General features: G+C 52.2%; 1 protein-coding gene across 2 annotated transcripts in view; it reads right to left on the minus strand.

Moving 5' to 3' along the window:
- The window catches only part of LOC103638582 (pentatricopeptide repeat-containing protein MRL1, chloroplastic), a 47,191-nt gene extending 25,073 nt beyond the window's left edge, over positions 1-22,118 (minus strand). Inside the window, exons 1-11 of one of the 2 annotated variants that reach the window (XM_008661455.3) lie at positions 21,704-22,118; positions 20,827-21,502; positions 20,492-20,702; positions 20,278-20,341; positions 11,880-12,024; positions 11,664-11,779; positions 11,458-11,586; positions 11,125-11,316; positions 10,867-11,031; positions 10,635-10,775; positions 10,316-10,415 (exon numbers count right to left, since the gene is read on the minus strand). In XM_008661455.3, coding sequence (XP_008659677.1) covers positions 10,316-10,415; positions 10,635-10,775; positions 10,867-11,031; positions 11,125-11,316; positions 11,458-11,586; positions 11,664-11,779; positions 11,880-12,024; positions 20,278-20,341; positions 20,492-20,702; positions 20,827-21,502; positions 21,704-22,042 — 2,278 coding nt within the window. In that variant the 5' untranslated portion in view covers positions 22,043-22,118. Of the gene's footprint in view, positions 1-10,315; positions 10,416-10,634; positions 10,776-10,866; positions 11,032-11,124; positions 11,317-11,457; positions 11,587-11,663; positions 11,780-11,879; positions 12,025-20,277; positions 20,342-20,491; positions 20,719-20,826; positions 21,503-21,703 lie in introns of both variants that reach the window. The other variant, XM_008661462.3, reaches the window with a different exon arrangement.
- Between the last annotated feature and the right edge of the window lie 501 nt (positions 22,119-22,619).

The raw sequence follows: 22,619 nt of genomic DNA on the forward strand, positions 1-22,619 counted from the left end.
CGTTTTTGGTTGTAAGTGTTACCCCAATCTCTCGGCCACTGCTCCCCACAAACTTGCACCTCGTTCTGCTCTTTGCATCTTCATCGGCTACTCTGCTCACCATAAGGGATACCGATGTCTTGACCCTACCACCAATAGAATCATCATCTCTCGTCATGTTATCTTCGACGAGTCCACCTTCCCTTTCGCCGAGCAGCCCTCACCGCCCGCAGCTGCGGACTTCACCTTTTTAGATGAAATTCCTAACCCGATAGTCCCCCCTATAGGACTGTCGACCATGTCTTCTGCAGGATCTCTAGGCTCCCGTGGCGCTGTTCTTCCTGCGCCTCCAGTTCCCCCGGGGTTCCACGCACTCCCACGTGCGGGTGCTGCGCCACGCGCGGCTCCGTCTCCCTCTTCACCGACCAGGGTGCCGACTCCGACCGCCTTCGCGCCACGCGCGGCCACGTCGGCCTCCTCTCATGCGGGACAGCAGGACATTGCTGCGTTACCACACGCGGCACCGTCTCCACCAAGCACGCAGCCTCCAGTTCTGCGCGTCTACTCCAGGCGCCCCACGCCGGCCACCGCAGCACCAACTGAACCAGTTCCTGCCGGACCGGTTGCTCCACCACCCGGCCCTCTACCACGAGGTGCTGTCGCCGTACCTCCCACGGTTAACCATCATCGCATGGTGACCCGGGCCAAGGACGGCTTCCGCATGCCGGTCCTTTACCACGTTGTGCCCTTGTCTCCGGTGCCGAAGACCTTCCGCAGCGCCCTGGCCGATCCAAATTGGCGGGCCGCTATGGAGGAAGAACATACGGCGCTTCTTCAGAACAAGACTTGGGACTTGGTTCCTCGCCCTCGTCACGCCAACACTGTAACCGGGAAGTGGATCTTCAAGCATAAGTTTCATGCCGATGGTTCCCTGGAACGCTACAAGGCACGCTGGGTACTTCGGGGCTTCACCCAGCGTCCTGGCATTGACTTCGCCGAAACTTTCAGTCCCGTCGTCAAGCCTGCAACTGTTCGCACAGTACTCTCTCTGGCCCTCTCCCGTCAATGGCCTGTTCACCAGCTCGACGTCAAGAATGCATTCCTCCACGGCACCCTGACAGAGACAGTGTTCGCTGCTCAACCCTCCGGATTCGAGGACCCTGCTCACCCGGACTTTGTCTGCCACCTGAACAAGTCACTGTATGGGTTAAAACAGGCTCCTCGTGCTTGGTACAGCCGCTTCGCCACATACCTGGTATCCCTGAACTTCGTAGAAGCCAAGTCAGACACTTCGTTGTTCGTCTTCCACCAAGGTTCAGACACTGCCTACCTACTACTTTACGTCGATGATATTGTTCTCACTGCCTCTTCGACACATCTGCTGCGGAAGGTCATCCTGGCTCTCCAGCGGGAATTTGCTATGAAGGATTTGGGAGCACTTCATCACTTCTTGGGGATGCAGGTCCAGCGCACTTCTGATGGTATGGTTCTCTCTCAGCGGCAGTATATGTTGGACATCTTGGACCGTGCTGGCATGGCGGAATGCAAACCTTGTACCACGCCCGTTGACACCAGTCCCAAGATCTATGCCGACTCTGGCGCTCCAGTCACTGACCCGTCAGATTACCGCAGTCTTGCCGGTGCCCTACAGTATTTGACCTTCACACGGCTCGACATTGCTTACGCCGTGCAGCAGGTCTGCCTTCATATGCATGATCCGCGAGAGCCTCACCTGGCTGCTCTCAAGCGCATTCTTCGGTACGTTCGGGGTACTCTTCACCTGGGTCTTCATCTCCGACCGTCGACTCAAGATGACTTGGTGGTTTACTCTGATGCTGACTGGGCTGGCTGTCCCGATACGCGCAAGTCCACGTCAGGCTACGCTGTGTTCCTCGGCGACAACTTGGTCTCCTGGTCCTCCAAACGTCAGAATACTGTCTCTCGCTCCAGTGCAGAAGCCGAGTATCGCGCTGTCGCCAATGGTGTTGCTGAGGCTTCTTGGCTACGTCAGCTCCTCCACGAGCTACACATCCCGCTTCGCAGTGCCACTATTGTCTACTATGACAATGTCAGCGCAGTCTACATGTCCTCCAACCCGGTACAACATCAACGGACGAAGCACATCGAGATCGATCTTCACTTCGTACGTGAAAAGGTCGCCATGGGTGTCGTACGGGTTCTCCATGTTCCCACGACATCTCAGTTCGCCGACGTCTTCACGAAGGGGCTACCTTCTTCGGTGTTCGCTGAATTTCGGTCCAGTCTGAATGTCCGTGGCTAAGCACCGACGTTCACACTGCGGGGGCGTGTTAGCATGTTGTATAGGCCCATGGGCCTTGGGGGGTGTTCGGTGTTTGGTTGGCCCAGGAGGGTGGTCGGCTGAAACCCTAGAGGGTGCTGCTACAGTGGTGGCTGCAGCCTCCCTCCCTTTTTGGTAGTATTGGATTTGATTAGCAAGGTGTCCCTAGATTAGCACTTTCCTGATTCTCTAGATTAGCACTTTCCTGTTTCTGGGACATCCTTGCCTATATGTACTGAGCCTTGGGCTCCCTCAATTATCAATCCAATAATCATTTCCCAGCCATCCTCTTTCAGTATTGAGTCGGTTTAAATCCATAGTAAGTCAAAATCCATCCCAATTCATTCCAATATACTCCAATCCACATAGAATTGGAATAACCGAACAAGGGCTTAAGGTGGTGGCTAGTCCAAATCACTTGTCCATTGGGGAGATCCTGAATAAAATAAGATGAGTCATCAAAACCAGCAAAGCAATTTTGGTTGGTAACTTGACCAACCGAAAGGAGGTTCATATACAACTTGGGTACAGAAGAAACTTAGAGTACATCAAAATGAGTATTGCAAAGGGAGCCCTTGTGGGTGATAAGACAAGATGTACCATCAGCTGTCTAAACAGAAACATCATCTATGACCAGTTTGCAAGCAAACATGTGGGACAGGTTAGATGTCAGATGAAAAAACGCCTCTGAATCAAGCACCCAAGGCAATGAAAAAGCACTAGCAGACGAGGTAGCAGCAACAGAACCTGACCCAATAGAAACTGAACCTCTAGAAGTAAAAGAAGTACCACGACCATGAGAGCAGCACCGTGAGTGTAGAATTCAACCAACTTCTTTGGATGCTTAACAAAACTACTTTTTGAAGTGTGATTAGTCCTATCATAATGCTTATAGGGTTCTCTGGATGCACTGGTCCTTTGAAAAGCTGCCAACACACTGAGTTTGAGACATAAAAGGGGACAAGGACTGAAGACATGCCTCTTTAACAAGTCAGGCAATGCATGTACCATGGTCAGCGTAGAAGAATTATGAATCAACCTTGTACAAATAGAATCAAACTCTGTCCTAACTCCCATGACAGATCCATAACTAGGATTCTGCTTATTAGAATAACCGTTAGGGTTTGGGGTTCTCCCCGTGTAATTACCCTCTCACCCCTCTATAATGGGTCTGGTGCAGTTTACTCAAGTCTATTAATATAGCACCCAACCCTAATCCAGGGTTAGGGTTTCCCACATGGCATAGAGCTAGGTCATTTTCAGTCCACCTCTTCCACCCAGCCGACGGCTACCTCCCAGTCGCCGCCCTCCCCTTCCCATCCGCCGGCCGCAACCCTCCCCTTCCCACCCACCCATCGCCCCCCCCCCCTCTGCGTAGGCCTTCCCTGGCGCCGGTCGCCGCCCCCTCCCTACGCCGAGCCTCCCAGTCACCGGCCGCCGCAGCCCCCTCCCTGCGCCCGGCCTCCCAGCCGTCGGTAGCCGCAGTCCCCCTGCGTCGCCGACTGCCGCAGCCCCCTGCGCCGCTGGCCAACCCGCCGTCGCAACGAGCCATGGCGGCACCGCCCCCCTCCCCCTCCCGGGCCGACCAAGCCCTGACCGCGGCCACTCCGGCCGTTGTCGCGGCGGCTGCTGCGACCCAGCAAGCACGCGCAACCATGGACGCGGCCACCGCTACTGTGGCCTCGCCTGCGCGCGGCGCCCCAAGCGCGGTTGTCACTGTCGCCACTTCTCGTGCAGCAGCCACAACCGCCGGACTCGACCCCTACAGCGAGCTCGCTGTTGGAGGGGCCCCTACATCGCCGGTCTAGGGCCCCTCCCAGACGCGACCTTCGATGCCCAATCGCGTCGTGGTTCCCCATTGGGCTTCCCCGCCCTCGCTGCCCCTACATGGTCCGACGTCACTGTTTCATCGCCGGCTTCCTCGGCGCTGGTCACGGCCATCGCCACCATCCAGGCGGTCGTGGCTGCTTCCCGCCACCACGAGCGCGCTACGACTCTCGCCCTGCACCAAGAGCGTGCCATGAGCGTCGCTCTGACCGCCCATATGGCCACCGCTCAGCGTCTCATCCTCGGGCATCCTGCAGTCGCCCCTGAGGCCTCCCCGCCCACACTCGAGGCCTCCCTCGCCCCTGGACTCAACGTCGACCACATCGCCGCCCTCCACGCACAGGTCGTCGGTCTCCACAACATCTGGTCCCTCATGTCCATCGTGTTGGACCCGTCGTCCTCCCACTACTATCGTTGGCAGGGTCAGGTCCTCCTCACTCTTCGGCGCTATGCTCTCGTCGACAACGTCCTCGACGACATCGTTGCCCAACCGTCTCCATCCTGGTACCTGATGGACGGTGTGGTGCTCTCATGGCTCCACGGCACCATCACCATCGACCTCAAAGGCAACATCCGCGACCAGGCAGACACGGGCCGTCAGGCGTGGCTCGCTCTCGAGGAACAGTTCCTCAGGAACCGGAACGCTCGGGCCCTTCACCTCGACGCCCAGTTCCACCAGTTCTCTCAGGGGGACCTCTCCGTGTGGGAGTACTGCCGCCTGATGAAGGGCCTAGCGGACTCCCTCCGCGACCTCGGCGAGCCAATGGCGGACCGTACCTTGGTGCTTAATCTCCTGCGTGGCCTTAGCCCCCGCTACAGCCACCTGAAGACTCTGATCAAGAGAATCGTGCCCTTCCCCACATTCCATGTCGTGCGGAATGAGCTTCTCGAGGAGCTAACCATGGCGATTGAGGCACCTCTCCGGCCCCGGCACTCTACAGCGCTACCACTGGTGCTCAGGCGCTCTTCTGGTTTCCACCGCCGACGGCGGCCGTCGCCCCCGCAAGGGCGGACGCGGGGGTGGCAGCTCCACCTGTTGAGGTTCCACCGACCGGGGTGGCGGCCAGGGCTACCCGTCGTTCTACAACCCCTGGACTAGAACCATCTCCATGTGGCCAAGTCAGGCCCCCAGTGCCTCCCATCCTCCGGCGCCGGCGCCGGCTCTCCTGACTGCGCCCCCCTACGGCGCACCATCGCCGCCTGACTACGGCGTGCCCCCGACAACCCCGACTCCGCCTCAGCTCCCGCCTACGGGGACCCCCACCATTACTTCCTGGTCCCCGTTCGATGGAGGCTGGGACCCAGCCTCTCTCGCCGCCGCCTATAGCACCATGGCGCTGGCTCCTCCCTCCCCTGACTTGGTCATCGACTCCGGTGCCTCATACCACACCACCCCCACCGCAGGCATGCTATCTCGCTCTCACCCACCTCATTCCTCCCACCCCACCTCGATCGTCGTTGGAAACAGTTCCACTCTGTCGGTCACCTCAGTAGGTGCCTCGGTTCTCCCTAGACCGTTCTATCTCAACGACGTTCTCGTAGCCCCCCATATCACCCACAATCTCCTTTCTGTCTGTAGGTTCACCACTGACAATTCTTGTTCCATTGAGTTTGACTCCTCTGGTTTTTCTATGAAGGGTCTAGCCACCAGGACCCCTCTCGCCCGATGTGATAGCGTCGGACCCCTCTACACGCATTGGCCTTCCTCCACCGGCGTGTCTCCTCTACCCGTCCTGTCCACCACCACCTCCACCACTTGGCATCGTCGTCTCGGCCACCCAGGACCTAACGTCATGACCAAGCTTTCCAGCAGTCTAGACTCTTCTTGTAGTAGTGGACATTTTGAGGGCCTATGTCATGCTTGTCAGTGAGGCCGACATACTCGTCTCCCATTTACTACCTCGTCCTCTCGGGCTGAGCAAGCTTTTAATCTGGTTCATTGTGATCTCTGGACCTCCCATGTACTCAGTCTTTCTAGATATAAATACTATTTGGTGATTTTGAGTGATTTTTCCCATTTTCTTTGGACTTTTCCTCTTCGGTTGAAGTTCGACACATTCCCCACTCTCACACACTTCTTCGCCTGGGTATCCACCCAGTTCCGTCGCTCGGTATGTGCCCTAAAGTGCGACAATGGTCGCGAGTTCGACAACCACGTCTCCCGGTCTTTCTTTCTCACTAGTGGCGTTCAGTTGCGCCTCTCATGTCCCTACACCTCTGCCCAGAACAGTCGGGCCGAGCGCATGATTCGAACCACCACCAATATGATCTGCTGCCTTCTCTTTCAGGCATCTCTCACTGCCAGTGACTAGGCAGAGGCCCTGCACACAGCCACCCACCTCCTCAACTGCCTCCCATCGAAGGCGGTGAGCCACCCTACTCCCCACTACGCCCTGTACGGCACAGCCTCGTCCTACGACCACCTCGTCGTGTTCGGCTGTGCTTGCTATCCTAACACTTCCGCCACTGCTCCTCATAAGTTGTCTCCCTGCTCCACCCGCTGCCTCTTCCTTGGCTACTCTCTTGACCATAAGGAGTATCGTTGTCTTGACCTCGTCTCCCACCGCATCATGTCTCGTCACGTCATCTTCGACGAAGATGTGTTTCCCCTTGTTGGCTCCTCCCCACACACCGATCTTGACTCCCTCCTTGAGTCCGATCGGAGTACCCATCCACCTCAGCCGCCTAGCCTCGCACCATTGCTCGTGCCACGCGCGGCACCGTCGACCCCGCCTTACGCCACGCGAGGCTCCGACGCCTCCGCTCGCATGTCTACCCGTGCCCCGTGCGGCCCCAACGATCATGCCAGCGCCACGCGCGTCCCCGTCGACCCCTCCCACGCCACGCGCGGCCACGTCGACTCTAGTCCCGTCGACGAGCCTCACTCGCTTCGCCGACCCCGCCCTCGTCTATCACCGTCGCAGGAGCGCCCCTACCTCGGCGCCCACCGACCCAGGCCCGTCGACGATTGCGGCCCGCTTCGCCGACCCTGTCGTCGTTTATCACCGCCACGAGCCAGACACGCCTGCGGCCCCCGACGTCCCGACGGCCCGCTCTGAGCCGCCTGTGTACCACCTGGTCGCCATTCACCGCGACCCTAGGCACGTCCACCCGATGGTGACTCGACGAGCCGCCGGTGTCGTTCGGCCCGTCGACCGGCTGATTCTGGCCGCTGACACGGCCGCTACTCCACCGGACGCCTCTCCGGTTCCCTCCTTCGTTCGCACGACCCTCGCTGACCCTCACTGGCTTCGAGCTATGGAGGAGTACGCGACCCTGCTGGCCAACCACACCTGGGACCTGGTGCCATGTCCTCTAGGCAACGTGGTCACCGGCAAGTGGTTCTTTCGCCACAAGCTAACATCGGACGGCTCCCTCGACTGCTACAAGGCTCGTTGGGTCTTTGGGGCTTCACCAAGCGCCCCGGAGTGCACTACGACGAGACCTTCAGCCCCGTCGTAAAGTTCGCCACCGTTCGCGCCATCCTCTCCCTCGCCCTCTCCCGGGACTGGGCGATCCATCAGCTCGATGTTAAGAATGGCTTCCTCCATGGCACCCTGACGGAGACGGTCTATTGCAGCCAACCCACCGGTTTCATTGACGTCGCTCACCCGGATGCTCCCTCTACGGCCTCAAGCAGGCGCCGCGGGCCTAGTACAGCCGCTTCGCCTCCTACTTAGCCTCCATAGGCTTCGTCGAGGCCAAGTCGGATACGTCACTCTTCATCTACCAGCGTGGCGAGGACACCGTCGCCCTCCTACTCTACGTCGACGACATTGTGCTCACGACATCCACAGCCGATCTTCTACAGTGCACGATCATCGCCCTCTAGCGAGAGTTTGCGATGAAGGACCTGGGGCCCCTTCACCACTTCCTCGGCATTACCGCCGAACGTCGGTCCCAGGTTCTCTTCCTTCACCAGTGCCAGTAAGCCATCGACATCTTGGAACGGGCTGGCATGTCCGACTGCAAGCACTGCTCCATGCATGTCGACACTCAGGCGAAGCTCTCTGAGGATGACAGGCCCCCGGTAGCCGACACGACGTCTTACCAGAGCTTGACAGGCGCGCTCAAGTATCTCACTTTCTCCCGGCCCAACATCGCCTACGTCGTCTAGCAGGTGTGCCTGCATATGCACACGTCGCGGGAGGCCATCTCACCACTCTCAAGCGGATCCTACGCTACCTCCGCAGCTCCCTCGACTAGGGCCTCCTACTCCGACCATCCCCGACATTGGAGTTCGTGGTCTACACCGACGCTGACTGGGCCGGCTGTCCCGACACTCACCGGTCCATTTCCGGCTATGCCATGTTTCTGGGCGCCAACCTCGTCTCCTGGGCCGCCAAGCAACAGCTTGTCGTCTCCCACTCCAGCGCAGAGGCCGAGTACCGCATTGTGGCCAATGGCGTGGCAGAGGCCTCCTGGATGCGCCAGCTCCTCCACGAGCTCCACAGCCCCCTTCAGCGCGCCACCCTCGTCTACTGCGACAACGTCAGCGCCGTCTACCTATCCAATCCCGTGCAGCATCAAAGCACAAAGCACGTGGAGATCGACCTACACTTCGTCCACGAGCATGTCGCTGCTAGTGACGTTCGGGTTCTCAGCGTTCCCACCACACTGCAGTTCGCCGACATCTTCACCAAAGGGTTACCGTTGAGTGTATTTTTAGACTTTCGCTCCAGTCTCAACATTTGTACAGGATAGAGTTGCGACTGCGAGGGGTGTTAGAAGGGTTTGGGGTTCTCCCCATGTAATTACCCTCTCACCCAGTTTACTCAAGTCTATTAATATAGCACCCAACCCTAATCCAAGGTTAGGATTTCCCACACTGCTCAATAAATGAAAGGTTGTACAGTTCTGACCGGCTGTACACTGGGTACAATAGATATCAAAGAACCCGTTAGATGAGTATTCCTCAGTCATCAATGGACATGTCTCTATGTTCAATAACATGAAGTTGCTGCATGAGTATGTTGAAGAGCACCACTTTCCTAAACATAGCGTGCCTTCAAACAAGACCACATAGGTTCGGCTTGCTTAAACTTATCCAAACTCACAATCATGGTGTGTTTAACACTGTTAACCGTAGCAGCCAATACTCCCCCATCATTGATTTCCCAACTTCATCAGTCAATTCAAAATGAAGACCAACACCTTTTTTTCTCGAACACGTAGGAGAGCTGTGTATCATTATATTAAGAAGATAAGAGGGTCCAAAATAGACCAAAATATGTAGTTTCAACAAAAAAGGCCCATTCCAAATAAGCTGGACCATCAAGAGTAATATTGATGACAATTGTTGTAATTTGAAAATTTGTTGAAGCCTACTAGAGAATTAGCACTAGCATGGAAGTAGTTGCGGGGATCACCACAATTGAGTAGTCGCAAGGCTACAGTGGCAAGTCCTCTATTCCTTACTATCGTGGAGACAATTGCCAAAACCAGCACTAGAAGATAGGCAATAGGTAGATCCATGAGTGTCACGGAAGCAAGCAAACAAGCCACAGGCAGATGAAGGAGACTTCGCATGAAGAAGCCGAAGCTGCGCATGAAGCGTCCGTGCGCGAACAAGCCACACAGAGGCGGATGTCGTTTAGGAAGACGAGTCTGAGGTGTCGCGCGATGATGAGCGGACAAATCTGCATGTGAAGAATGAGGTCGCACAGTAAAGGCAGCGACGCGAGCACACGACGATGGACCGCGCGGATCACGCGCAGATGGTGCAAAAGACTGCACACAGTGACAGGACATGAGTCGAGGACCCCGCGTGAAGCAGACGGAGAATCCCAAGCAAAAAAAAGGATAGTGGGTGATTAGATCAGCTCAATCCTAACCCTAATCCATGGCTTTGGTACCATTGTTACTAACTTTGGAACCTTGGGGATCTGAGAAGGCGAGCACTCCACAAGTGGAGATGACTATATATCATGGGCCATATGGGCATATAGTATAAGGGCCTTCATACACTTAACACCTATGTGAGGTCAAATCAACTTAGGACCCACTCCTTTTCTTAGGCAAGGAACTAAGATAACCCCAAGCAACACACCAGTGCCTAGCAATTTGTTTAAATAGGAGAAATTTTGAAATACTGCATATCAATTTATTTAACAAACTAGATGTAACAATGACAACGTTAAAGACATACTCTCTTATAGTATATGTAAGTGGCAAATGAAAACATTTTTTATCTTTTTTCAGTAGACATACACAGAGAGGTGATCAAAGCATTCATCATTGAAACCGATGGGGTCAATTTGATAGACTTGATCTCCTCGTATAGCTGCAGTGCCTTCTTCCAGTCGTCCGCCTGAAACAGCAGTCCTCAAATCATGATGTGCTAAAAGGAATATTGGTAAAACATCAGTGTATTAGGAAGAGGGGAAATGGGATGTAACATGCAAGTAACAAGACAGGCTTACCTATGCAAGTTATACATTACTTACAAAAATATAGAGTTATTGAACAACATGCATGTCACAGTTAAAATCCTAGAGGTGCTTTCCATGCAAGAGTATACACAACTTACATTACAGCAAGCCCCCATTAACGAACTGTATGCAATTGTTCCAACGAGTAAACCTTTTGCTCTTGCATCTTTCATTATTTCAAAGGCAGCATCTGCCCTCCTAGCATGGCCAGCTACATCAACTAGAGCACTCAAAAACATCTGTAGTTCACGAGAAAAAAAAACAAATAAATAGGATAAAGGGAATGCATTAGTTTCTTCATACTTTAAGGTTATCAGCAACAAATAGCACCTCATCAGGTTTTACTCCAATCCTGTTCATATCTTCATATATCTTCAGTGCAAACCCTAAATCACCAGTCAAGCTACAGCTTCTTAATGCGATTGTGTAAACTTCTGGGGTACCCTTTATATTATACTCCTGAAGCATTTTGTACACCTCACGAGCTCTATCAGCCTAGAGGGACAAGATGAACACAACTTAATGTTGGATACACATACTACTTTTCCCATGTTGCATTTTCAAAACAATGTTTAATCAGTAAAGAACCTGGCCCGCCAAAATACATGTTTTCATCAGTGCTCCAACAGTAACATGATCAGGAACGATTGGTTTCCATCCTTTAGATTCAGAGGATTCTGCTGTCATTTCTGATAAAACATCAAATGCCCGAGCCAGAGCTCCAGATTCACCGCATGCACTGATCAAAGAATTGAAGACAACTCGATCTGGCTTCACCTTCTACTGCAGGTATGACCGAGTAAGTTTAACAAGTATGAAACCCTTATAAAGGGTTATAGACTGTTATAGCTTCAGTAACATTTATAACCAAAATGAAACGAGCACATCTAACATCAACTCCATCAGACAAAACATTATCACCTTTGAACTCATAATCCCATAAACACCAAATGCTTTAGCCACTTGCCCAGCTCTAGCACAGCCATCAATTAATGCACTGTATGTGTTAACATTTGGCTCTATACCAGCACTGACCATCTCATAAAATACCTGAAATTTAAATATAGAGTGTCTTTTATTAAATTGTACAATGAAATCACCTATATCTAATTATGTGATTTAGTTACCTCAAACATGGCATCAACTTTTCCACACTTTGCACAAGTTGATATCAGCGTTGTGTAAAGTTTACAATCAGGTTTTAGCCCAGCTTCCTTTAGGAGCTCCATAACTTGGAGCGCTCCTATATAAAGGTAAAAACATTTGGTTATGTTCCATGCTTCCATGCCAACTCTGGCACATCTGACAGGAAATGCTAAAAACTTCAAGGTTAGAGCAGTTACCGTCAAAATCTAGTGAACTAGCACACACCGACAAAAGCATATTGAAGGTACTTATCTTGGGGTTCCCAATAAATCTGCAAAAGCGAAGAGCTTCCAAGACAGCTCTTTGCTTCTTACACATACTGAAAAAGCTGGCATGGTGTATCTAAAAACAAATGGAAATCAGTAGTTTAAAGATATTTATAGGAAAAAGAGTAAACCATCCCTCTGAAGTGTGTCAATATGACCTTGAGGCCCCCCCATCCCTCCACCCTACACACACAAAAAAGGAGCCTAGTTTTGGACGTTGTACTATCCTAGTGGGCACTAAATTGCTGAACATGGCATCTTGGTAGACAGTGGTCAGCACCAAATATCTACTCCTACCTCCATCATCTCTTCATCCTATTCACCATGAAAGGCATGTAAAACTCCACCACCAGGATGTTCCAGAGTAGGGCTTGTTCGGTTAGCTCTCAATCTATGTGGATTGAGTGGGATTGGATGGGTTTAAATCCCAAACAAATCAAACTTCTTCTTAATTTTTTCCTATCTCATCCAATCCATGTGTATTGGGAATAACCGAACAAGGCCTTATGGAGTCTGTGAACCAACAAAAATATATACGCAACCCAACGAAGATCCGGAGCTCGTATTTCCACATAGTATTGCTTGTGTGTTTGATGCCCCCCCCTGAGCATCAGCAAGATCGTACAAGATAATTAAGATGATGTTAAGCTATGGGGAATGGTGGGACCAAAGGATCTTCGACAACTGTGGCATTAAATTAAGATGTTGTAGGAGCTGATGACCCCCCCCCCCCTCCCTCTCTTTGTCTCTTCTTTTCGTTTATCTTTTTGTCCCTACTCTTCCTGCCTTCTAGGGAAGTTTGTACTTTGGTCTATCTTAGATATGGGTGACAATGGGCTTTAAATTTTACACTATAAAATTTATGGATCAGGTCGGATTAGGATCGAGCTCTATTTCTATTCATTTTTGAACTACAAATTATTTAGGGCCCTAACAAATTGTGAAGGAACATTTGGATCGTGATCCATTACCACCCCTAATCTTACACCTTTCTTATTCTTCTTAATACCAAACCTAATCCCCCATCCCAAATAGTATGCATTGCACCTGGTATCCCCAAGGCCGAACCCTTCGCTCAACAAAAAACAACACAATAGCACTCGTCAGAGCCTAATAAGCGGCCACCACTGAGCTCTGTAGGTAGTGGCAAGCTGGCAGCAACCAAATAGGCAGAACTGAGGCAAGGCCAATCATGATGACACTTAGCTCAAGCAAAAAAAAAGGGCGTATCCAGTGTCGTAGGCTCAAACAGAGAAAAAAGATATGAACGTAAAAAGACAAGAAAGAGAAAAGAGATGAAAAAAATAGCCTGGCATGCAGTTCTAAACATGTTCCTAATTGAGTTTCTTCCATTGGAACTGACTTGTTGCCATGTCATGTAATCAAGATGATTTAGGTTCAGGGGATTATTTGTTCTAGCATCAATAGTTGAAGGATGAATACTAGACAGTTCCATAGTGAAGGATTAGAATTAGAGCAAGGTTATCAAAGCGATAAAGCGTTGAAGCGCTCATGAGTACTTCTTAAGTTTAAGTGTTAGACATATATGGACATTGCTGTCCATATATGGACAGACATATATGGACATTACAGCCATATATGGACAGCACAGCCGTGTGCAGCCATATATGGACAGCACTGCCGTATATAGACTAGTATAGACTGATTATAGTCTTCCTTGTATAGGCATATAGCTTTCCCTGTTTAGGAGATTGTATACTTGTACTCCAAGTTACCTTGGCTATATATATGAGAGATCACCCCCCTCATTGGGTGTGGTGTCTTCCCAATTCTATCTCTCTACATGGTATCACGAGTCCAGGGTCTCCCTGATTTTGTGCCCTCCCTCCCGCTTCCTCTACCACCACCATATGCCGCCGCCTGACCTAGGGCGCGGCACCTACCTGCGCCGCCCCTCCCTCTGCTGCGCAGAAGCCTTGGATGTCCACGATCACCCACGTGGACTCCTCCGCCGGTGACAGCGATTCCGACTGCTCCGTCGGATTTTCTCTCCTGTTCGGCGACGACGTTCTTGCTGCCCAGATCCATCTCCCCATGGCGCTTCCCTACGCCACGATCTCTGTGCAGTCCTACGTCCCCATGAAGCTCGACCTCCACGCGGACAACTTCTCCAAGTGGAAGGCCTGCTTCGAAGCCCTGTGTGGCACCTTCGAGCTGCTGTCCCACATCGACGGGACGGCGCCTCCCAATCCCCTCACGCCGGTTTGGCTCCAGGAGGACTGTTGCGTTCGTGCCTGGCTCTACGGCACCGTCTCCGACGCCGTCCACGACCTCATCATGACGCCCGAACCGACGGCACGCAAGCATTGGGCTATCATCACCGCCCGCTTCGAGGTGAACAAGGCGCCGCGTGCCATCTTCTTGAGCCAAGCCTTCATGACCTTGACTCAGGGAGATTTAACTGTCGAGGCCTATGGCCAGGAGATGAAGAGAGCGGCTGATCGCCTCCGCGATGTCGGCAAGCCCGTCGACGACTCCACCATGGTGCTCAACCTCCTCCGCGGCGCCAATCCCCGCTTCAGCACCACCTGCGACATCATCGCTGGTGACGCCACCATGGACTTCGCCGGCGCCCTCGACATGCTCGCCCTCAAGGAACTGCGGCTGGCTGAGGAGGGCAAGATGGTCAAGTCCACTGCCCTCCACGTCTCCTCCACATCCTCCTCGTCATCCTCCGGCTGCACAGGCCCCTGCCGGTCCTGTACGTCGTCTCCCCAGCAGTTTTGGGTGCAGCACCAGCAGCCGGGGAAGCAGCAGCGCGGCGGCGGGCAGCCAAAGCGCAAGAAGACCCATTTTCGCAAGGGCGGTGGCGGCGGCAACCAACAGCAGCAGCAGCACCGTGCGCCCAACCCCACTGGACCATGGATTTGCATCAATCCGTGGGGCCAGCAGCAGGGACAAGCCGGCGGCAGCAGCGGTCCTGGAGGTGGCGGGCAGACATGGCGCGCTGCGAACAGTGGCCAGCAGCGTGGTGGCCCCGGCCTTCTCGGGTCCTCCCCGCAGGCCCACACTGCGATCAGCGACCAGCAGTCTGCCGGTCCCCACTACTTCGACACGGCGGGCCTCATGGCGGCGCTGCAGCAAATGTCGCTGCAAGGTGACGCCTGGGTGATGGACACTGGTGCCTCTACACATATGCACTCCTCTGAAGGTATCCTTCATTCTCATCTCCCAGCTGCTGCTTCTTCGATCATGGTAGGCAATGGTGCAAGTATTCCTGTCACGACCCGCGGCTCATCGATCCTTGACATCAACTCCACTAAATTTGTGTTGAACAACATCCTTGTCGCTCCTTCCATAGTCCGTAATTTATTACTTGTTCGTCAATTTACCCGAGATAATGGCGGTTCTATCGAATTTGACGCTTTTGGTTTCTCTGTCAAGGAACCCAAGACGGGGCGAGTGATTCTTCGCTGCAATAGCTCAGGCGATCTCTACACACTTTCACCAGCCGCCCAGTCCACTGCCAGCGCCCTCCTCGCAGCCTCCTCCTCAGTGTGGCATCGTCGCCTAGGTCACCCTGGTCCAGCAGTCTTATCTAGTCTCAAGCGGAAAAATTTAATTTCATGTAATAAAGTAGACCAGACTCTTTGTCATGCCTGTCAACTAGGCAAACATGCCCGTCTACCTTTTAGTACATCTACTTCCCACACTGTTTCCCCTTTTGAGATAGTTCATTGTGATGTCTGGACATCACCGGTTCCTAGTATATCTGGCTGCTCATATTACTTGGTTTTACTAGATGACTTCACACATTTTTGCTGGACATTTCCCCTTAAGCACAAGTCTGAGGTCCGTCAGCATATTGCTGATTTTATTCCTTATGTTCGCACACAGTTTAGCTACACTATTAAATGCTTCCAAGCTGATAATGGGACAGAATTTGTTAACCATGCCATGGATGAACTCCTTGCTGCCTATGGCATCGTTTTTCACCTTTCTTGTCCCCACACTTCACCACAGAATGGCAAGGCTGAACGTATTCTCCGTACCCTCAACAACTCTGTGCGTACCATGCTCCTTCATGCGTCCATGCCACCCAAGTATTGGGTTGAGGCCCTCGCAGCTGCCACATACTTGCTTAACCGCAGACCTGCCTCCTCCATACGCCATGAGGTTCCATACACCCGTTTGTACAATACTCCTCCTTCCTATGAGCACTTGCGCGTCTTTGGTTGTCTCTGTTATCCTAACTTACAGGCCACGTCCCCGCATAAACTTGCGCCCCGCTCTGCCGCATGTGTCTTCTTAGGGTACCCTTCTGCTCACAAGGGGTATCGCTGTCTGGATCTTTCCACGCGCCGCATTATTATTTCCCGTCATGTTGTATTTGATGAGCTCAGTTTTCCGTTCGCACATGACCCGCCTACTCCCGCTAGCTCCTTCGATTTTCTTCTTGGTCGCGACTTGGATACTGCGCCTTGTGTTACTGATCATGCAGCTAGTGACTCCTCGTCTGGTGGGCGTGGACCTGTGCCCCTACCTGGCATCTTCTCTTCTGGTGGGCGTGGTTTCGTACCCCCATCCGGCGCTTCGGATGCTCCTACTCCGGGCGGGTGTGGTCTCGTGCCCCCGTCAGGATCTCTCGACGACACAGGGGTCGTTGCTCCCAGCGGCTCTGGATCAGGGGCTTCGCCGTCAACGCCAGCACCCAGTGCAGCCGGCGCCCCCTGCTCCTCCCAGCCACCTCCGGTCCCCGTCCGCGACCACTACATCGTCTACAGCAGGCGACCACCGCCTCCAGCGCCTCAGGCTCCAGCTGGGCCCCCACCTGCACCAGCACTGTCCCGTCCTGTGACGCGCACACAGACCGGGACGATCCAGCGTGTGTCGTACACAAACCTGTCTGCCACGACTCCTTCGCCGATCCCGGCAAATTACCGCAGTGGGCTAGCGGACCCCAACTGGCGTACAGCTATGGCCGACGAATACAAGGCGCTGATCGACAACGACACTTGGTGCCTTGTCCCGCGGCCACCAGGCGCCAATGTGGTCTCCGGGAAGTGGATCTTCAAGCATAAGTACCACTCTGACGGTACTCTTGCTCGCCACAAGGCACGCTGGGTGGTCCGGGGCTTCTCCCAACAGCACGGCATCGACTACGATGAGACTTTCAGCCCGGTGGTCAAACCGCCGACTATTCGGGCTGTTCTGAGCATCGCCGCTTCCCGTTCCTGGCCGATTCGCCAGCTGGACGTGAAGAACGCCTTCCTTCACGGTCACCTTGAGGAGACAGTCTACTGTCAGCAGCCGCCTGGCTTCGTCGATCCAGCGGCTCCTGACCATGTTTGTCTTCTTCAGCGCTCCCTCTACGGCCTGAAGCAGGCACCGCGAGCTTGGTACCAGCGGTTCGCCTCGTACATTCGTCAACTCGGGTTCACTGCTTCCGTCTCCGACGTCTCACTCTTTGTGTACAAAGAGGGTGGGGACATGGCCTACTTGCTGTTGTACGTCGACGACATCATCCTCACCGCCTCTTCGTCAACTCTTCTCCAGCGCATCATCGACAGGCTCCACTCCGAGTTCGCCATGACAGATCTTGGGGATCTCCACCACTTCCTCAACATCTCCGTCGAGCGCCTCCCCACCGGGATCTTCCTGTCCCAGCGACAGTACGCCGTCGACCTTCTTCAGCGTGCAGGCATGGCCGAGTGTCACTCCACGACGACCCCTGTCGACACTCATGCCAAGCTCTCCGCGACTGCTGGTGCTCCAGTCGCCGACCCTTCCATGTACAGGAGCATCGTCGGTGCTCTCCAGTACATCACGCTGACTCGACCTGATTTGGCATACGCGGTTCAGCAGGTGTGCCTTTTCATGCATGACCCGCGCGAGCCACATCTGGCCTTGCTCAAACGGATCTTGCGCTACTTGAAGGGCACGCTTTCCTCCGGTCTTCACCTGGGCGTCGGCCACATCCAGTCTCTCACCGCTTACTCGGATGCGGACTGGGCTGGGTGTCCTGACTCCCGTCGCTCCACTTCGGGCTACTGCGTCTACCTCGGCGATAACCTCATCTCTTGGTCCTCCAAGAGACAGACTACCGTCTCCCGGTCCAGCGCGGAGGCTGAGTACCGGGCAGTGGCCCACGCTGTTGCTGAGTGCTGCTGGCTGCGGCAGCTTCTTGCGGAACTCCATGTGTCGATTACTTCTGCGACGGTCGTCTACTGCGACAACGTGAGTGCTGTCTACATGGCAGCCAATCCCGTTCACCACCGCCGCACCAAACACATCGAGATCGATATTCACTTCGTCCGTGAGAAGGTTGCCCTTGGACAAGTACGCGTGCTTCATGTCCCATCTTCTCATCAGTTCGCGGACATCATGACGAAAGGCTTGCCTGTACAGCTCTTCAACGAGTTCAAATCCAGTCTTTGCGTCCGGGACCCTCCCGCTGCGACTGCGGGCGGGTGTTAGACATATATGGACATTACAGCCATATATGGACAGCACAGCCGTGTGCAGCCATATATGGACAGCACTGCCGTATATAGACTAGTATAGACTGATTATAGTCTTCCTTGTATAGGCATATAGCTTTCCCTGTTTAGGAGATTGTATACTTGTACTCCAAGTTACCTTGGCTATATATATGAGAGATCACCCCCCTCATTGGGTGTGGTGTCTTCCCAATTCTATCTCTCTACATTAAGGCTAGTTTGGGACTGTCTATTTTCCCAAGGGGTTTCCATTTTCCTAAGGAAAATTAATACATTTTCCCTTGGGAAAATAGAAATCTCTTGGGAAAATGGAGTTCTCAAACTAGCCTAAAATGTTTAAGCGAGCTTTAAAACGTCCTTTTAAACAACATGTACAAAATATGAATATAACACAATTTCACATAACAATATAACATGTCCACAACTGCTTGCCATTTTCAGTCTGCAAATAACCAAAATTAGAGCACATCAGGGGAGGATGAGAGCAGGGACAAGGAAGAGGCTATAGCAGCCAAGCAGGCAGTGCAAGCGCAACAAGCGGCGTCGAGCAGGGACTCGGGGCCGAGCGCGAGCAGGGAGGTAGGGCCTGGCGAGTTGACAGAGCAGGGAGGCAAGGACCGGCAAACTGACAGAGCAGGGAGTCGAGGACCGGCGAGCTGACAGAGCAGGTAGCAGCGGCGCCGAGCGCGAGCAGGGAGGCAGCGGCGCGCAGCCGCGGGGGAGAAGGGAATTCGAGCAGCAACGCAAGGAGGGGAGGGAGGCGGCGAGCTCAGGCAAGGTTCTTACCGGCCGGCGGCAAAGCCCAGGGATGCCGAAGGCGACGAATGGACGAAGGCACCGCGAGTCCATGACGGCTAGCTCAAGGTTGAACGAGGTTGCGGGCGTGACAAAAGAAGGATGTTTGTTTTAGGTTAGGGGAACTGGGCTAGGCTGGAAGTCTAGAAAAGTGACAAAAAGTGGCCTTTTACGGTCCAGAGCGTTTTAACGCTAAAAAGTGGCGCTTTAGCGCTTAAAATGGGCGCTATACGTTATTTCATGAAACGTTACCATGCTTTACGTTCTGAGTAGCGCTTTAGCACTTAAAAGGCACTTAAGCGCCTTTTTAATAACCATGAATTAGATAACCTTAGAATTGGATAATATTGTTGGGACGAAGGCCGAACCAAACCTCGATCACATTCTACATTGGCCCCACACTGACCTTGTCTACGTATGCAGGACACCAATACAATGCGGACAAGTCCCAAGAATGAGGACTACACCACGTATGTGAAGTCCCCACTTGCGTGGTACGGAGGGTTCGCAGACCCCAATCGGGTTCTGTGGACAATAGGGGCTTGACTCACAACGGAGGCCCCGGGTAGGAGGGGCCAAAGGCCTGTAGGACTTCGCTCTTGTCCGCCCGTTTGCCCTGGAACAGTCGATCCAGGCCAAGGAATGGTCTTGGGCGGGGCGACGGGTAACTGCTCCCCCTCGGTATCGCATCAGGAGACGGACAACTTTGAAGGCTTCAGGGTGAAGGTCTCCGAGTCTTGGGACCGAAATACTGTGTGCAGCTGGCAGAGGCCCAATGGACCCTCTACATGCAAAATACCCATGTTCAGTCTGTGTACGAGACACGCTTAACAAGACATTCGAGCCACCCAGCTTCCCGTTTTGACGGGACACGCTTAACAAGACATTCGAGCCACCCTGCTTCTCGTTTTGTCGTGCGTTGTCGCTCTCACCTGCTCCCGAGTGATTGGGCCCACGAGTCAGGACCCAACAAATATATACTTAATCTGTTATAAAAGGCCTATTGTAAAACTCATGTAGTCATGCCCACAAAAAAATATAAAAATGTCAAACACTCAGAAAAGGTAATTTACCTTCCTCATATCAAGCAGTCCATTTTGTTCCATGCTTTCTAACAAATCCACGCAGTCCTTCAACCTAAAAATACCAAATGGATGTTTAAACCAGAAAACTTCCATCAATTAACCGGAGCTCCAGGCACAAAAGTGCCACAATGACATTGTGTATAGAGTTAACCACAGCTCCAAGCACAAAAGTGCCACAATGATTATCCATAAATTATGTTACCTTCCATCAATTAAGAAACTGTTGTATATCCTCAAGTACTCTAATGTATCCTTCGTGCCCTTCGATCCCCCTCTCTTTACTGGAGCGAAGTTATCTGGATTCTCTTTGTTTAGTATGTTAGAAATGTTCCAGCCACCATCATGGACCTTCACAGATTTCACTTGTTTACTCACTGGAACTTCCCTTAAACATCCAACTGGAGCAAAGCGTCCTGAATATAGAGTATGCTTCAGAGAAAATGGGCCAACATCATTCCAGAGAAGATATGAAAAATAAATAAACTATTTTTCAGCAGATTAAGTACCAAGAAAAATACATGAATTCAAAAATAAAACCTGCTGGCAAATAAGAGATCCCTGCATTAGAGTTGGTGAATCCAATCACCTTCCCTGGTTCAAGTAAATTGCAGTAGCTGGCCAGGGGAACAAAATTAAGATGACCTTCTACTTTTTCAAAGGATGAAAGGGATGTGAAATCAAGATGTTCCTCTTCATCACTCTGAGGGTATCCAACTAAATTAGCATCCTTGGTATTCATTTGCTTATCATCATGACCTTGACTATTTTGTGCCTCTTCCTTTTGCCCTGAAAGGGATAAAAACTGATATGGTAGCCCAGCTACCCTGCCTGTTCTGTTAGACAAATACTTGGAGTTATCTTGCCCTTGTGACACAGAATGTGGCATCACAGGAAGACTTGTATCCTTTTTTATGGAACTATTTGCAGTTGGAGTTGCGCAACTAACTTCTTCAGGTCTAGAAACATATAACGGTATATCTGGAGATATCCAAGGAGTAATTACAGAATAAGCCTGTTTTTCTGTATGTACAGTGTGTGCACAGGGAAAGTTACCAGCCTTGTGATTCATTTCATCAACAGTCATTCTTCCAGAAACACAAGGCTCTGAAAGCCAGTGACTACCCTGAGTTAGATGTGGTGCCAAATTACTGTCATACATTGCTTTTGATGTACGAAGGGTCTTTACAATGATTATGCCATGTTCATGTAAAACCTGCCAAATTAGAAGATCCATCCGAGTTAGCAAATAGCTTCTGTAATGTAATGCTCAAAAAAAAAGGAAAAGTTTAAAAGGGAGAAAACAGTATACTATGTTGCAAAATCAATTCAAGCAACTCTGCCTCCAGACTATGTGACGTTAACTAAATAATTGTCAAAAAAGCATTAACCCACGAAATCGCTACTACAGGTTCACCTCCGGGAAATCCCCGTGCCTCGCACTGCGCCACCGCAACCATATCAGCTGCAGAGCGGTGAGGAGAGCGACCGCCGCCAAGCTAACGAACGAGGCCCCGCCCAGCAGCACTTCCGCCTGCTCGGGGCTTGACACGCAGCAGGTCGTCCTACAGCGGGCACGGGAGCCGGAGCCCAGCAGCGGCGGCTGGAGCAGAAGGCCACCTCCACCCCCAATCGCGAAGCCGTGGCGGCGAGCAGAGGGACGGCGGAGGGGGAGGTGGAGGAAGCGCAGCGGGGCAGCCAGCAGCGGGAGGAGCGCTGCAGGAGCGGAAGCGTAGGAGGAAGCGGAGGCCTCCATTGCCTGGGGAGGAGTGGCCGAGCGAGTGAGGTTTAGGATGATGACGATGAAACGTTCGTAAATGTATAGTAATATAATATATGGCTCAAACTCATGGAATTACTAAAGGAATAAAAATGATATTTTAGTTAATATTATATTATTGGAGACTAGAGGCACGCGGCACGCCGCAAGTTGAGAGTAGAGGAAAGTAATAAAATTTGACACAAGATGACAACGTTATTCAGGTTCCGATATGGTCGAGGATGGAAATGGATAGAAAGGTCCTTCCATTGCTACGGGTTAAACGAAAACAATTCAATTAAAGACTACTTTTTCGTTTTTTTATCGTGTTTTAGTTTAAAAATGAACTAGCAGACGACAAATATTCGAGAACAGAAGTAATATTTTGTAATATTAGATGTTTGAAGCATGTTAGTAGAAGAAAAATATTAGTTGAGTTGCTACATAGGTTTGCTATATTTGTTTATAGGAGACTATCAAAAATTCTTTCAAGTTGAAGTTGGAGAGATTTGCTCTTTGAAAAATCTTATTTTCTTGGATTAGGTTATTCCGAAGGTCTTCTAATGCTACTTTG

The sequence above is a fragment of the Zea mays genome, chromosome 1, assembly GCF_902167145.1.
Source record: "Zea mays cultivar B73 chromosome 1, Zm-B73-REFERENCE-NAM-5.0, whole genome shotgun sequence".
Classification (NCBI taxonomy): domain Eukaryota; kingdom Viridiplantae; phylum Streptophyta; class Magnoliopsida; order Poales; family Poaceae; genus Zea; species Zea mays.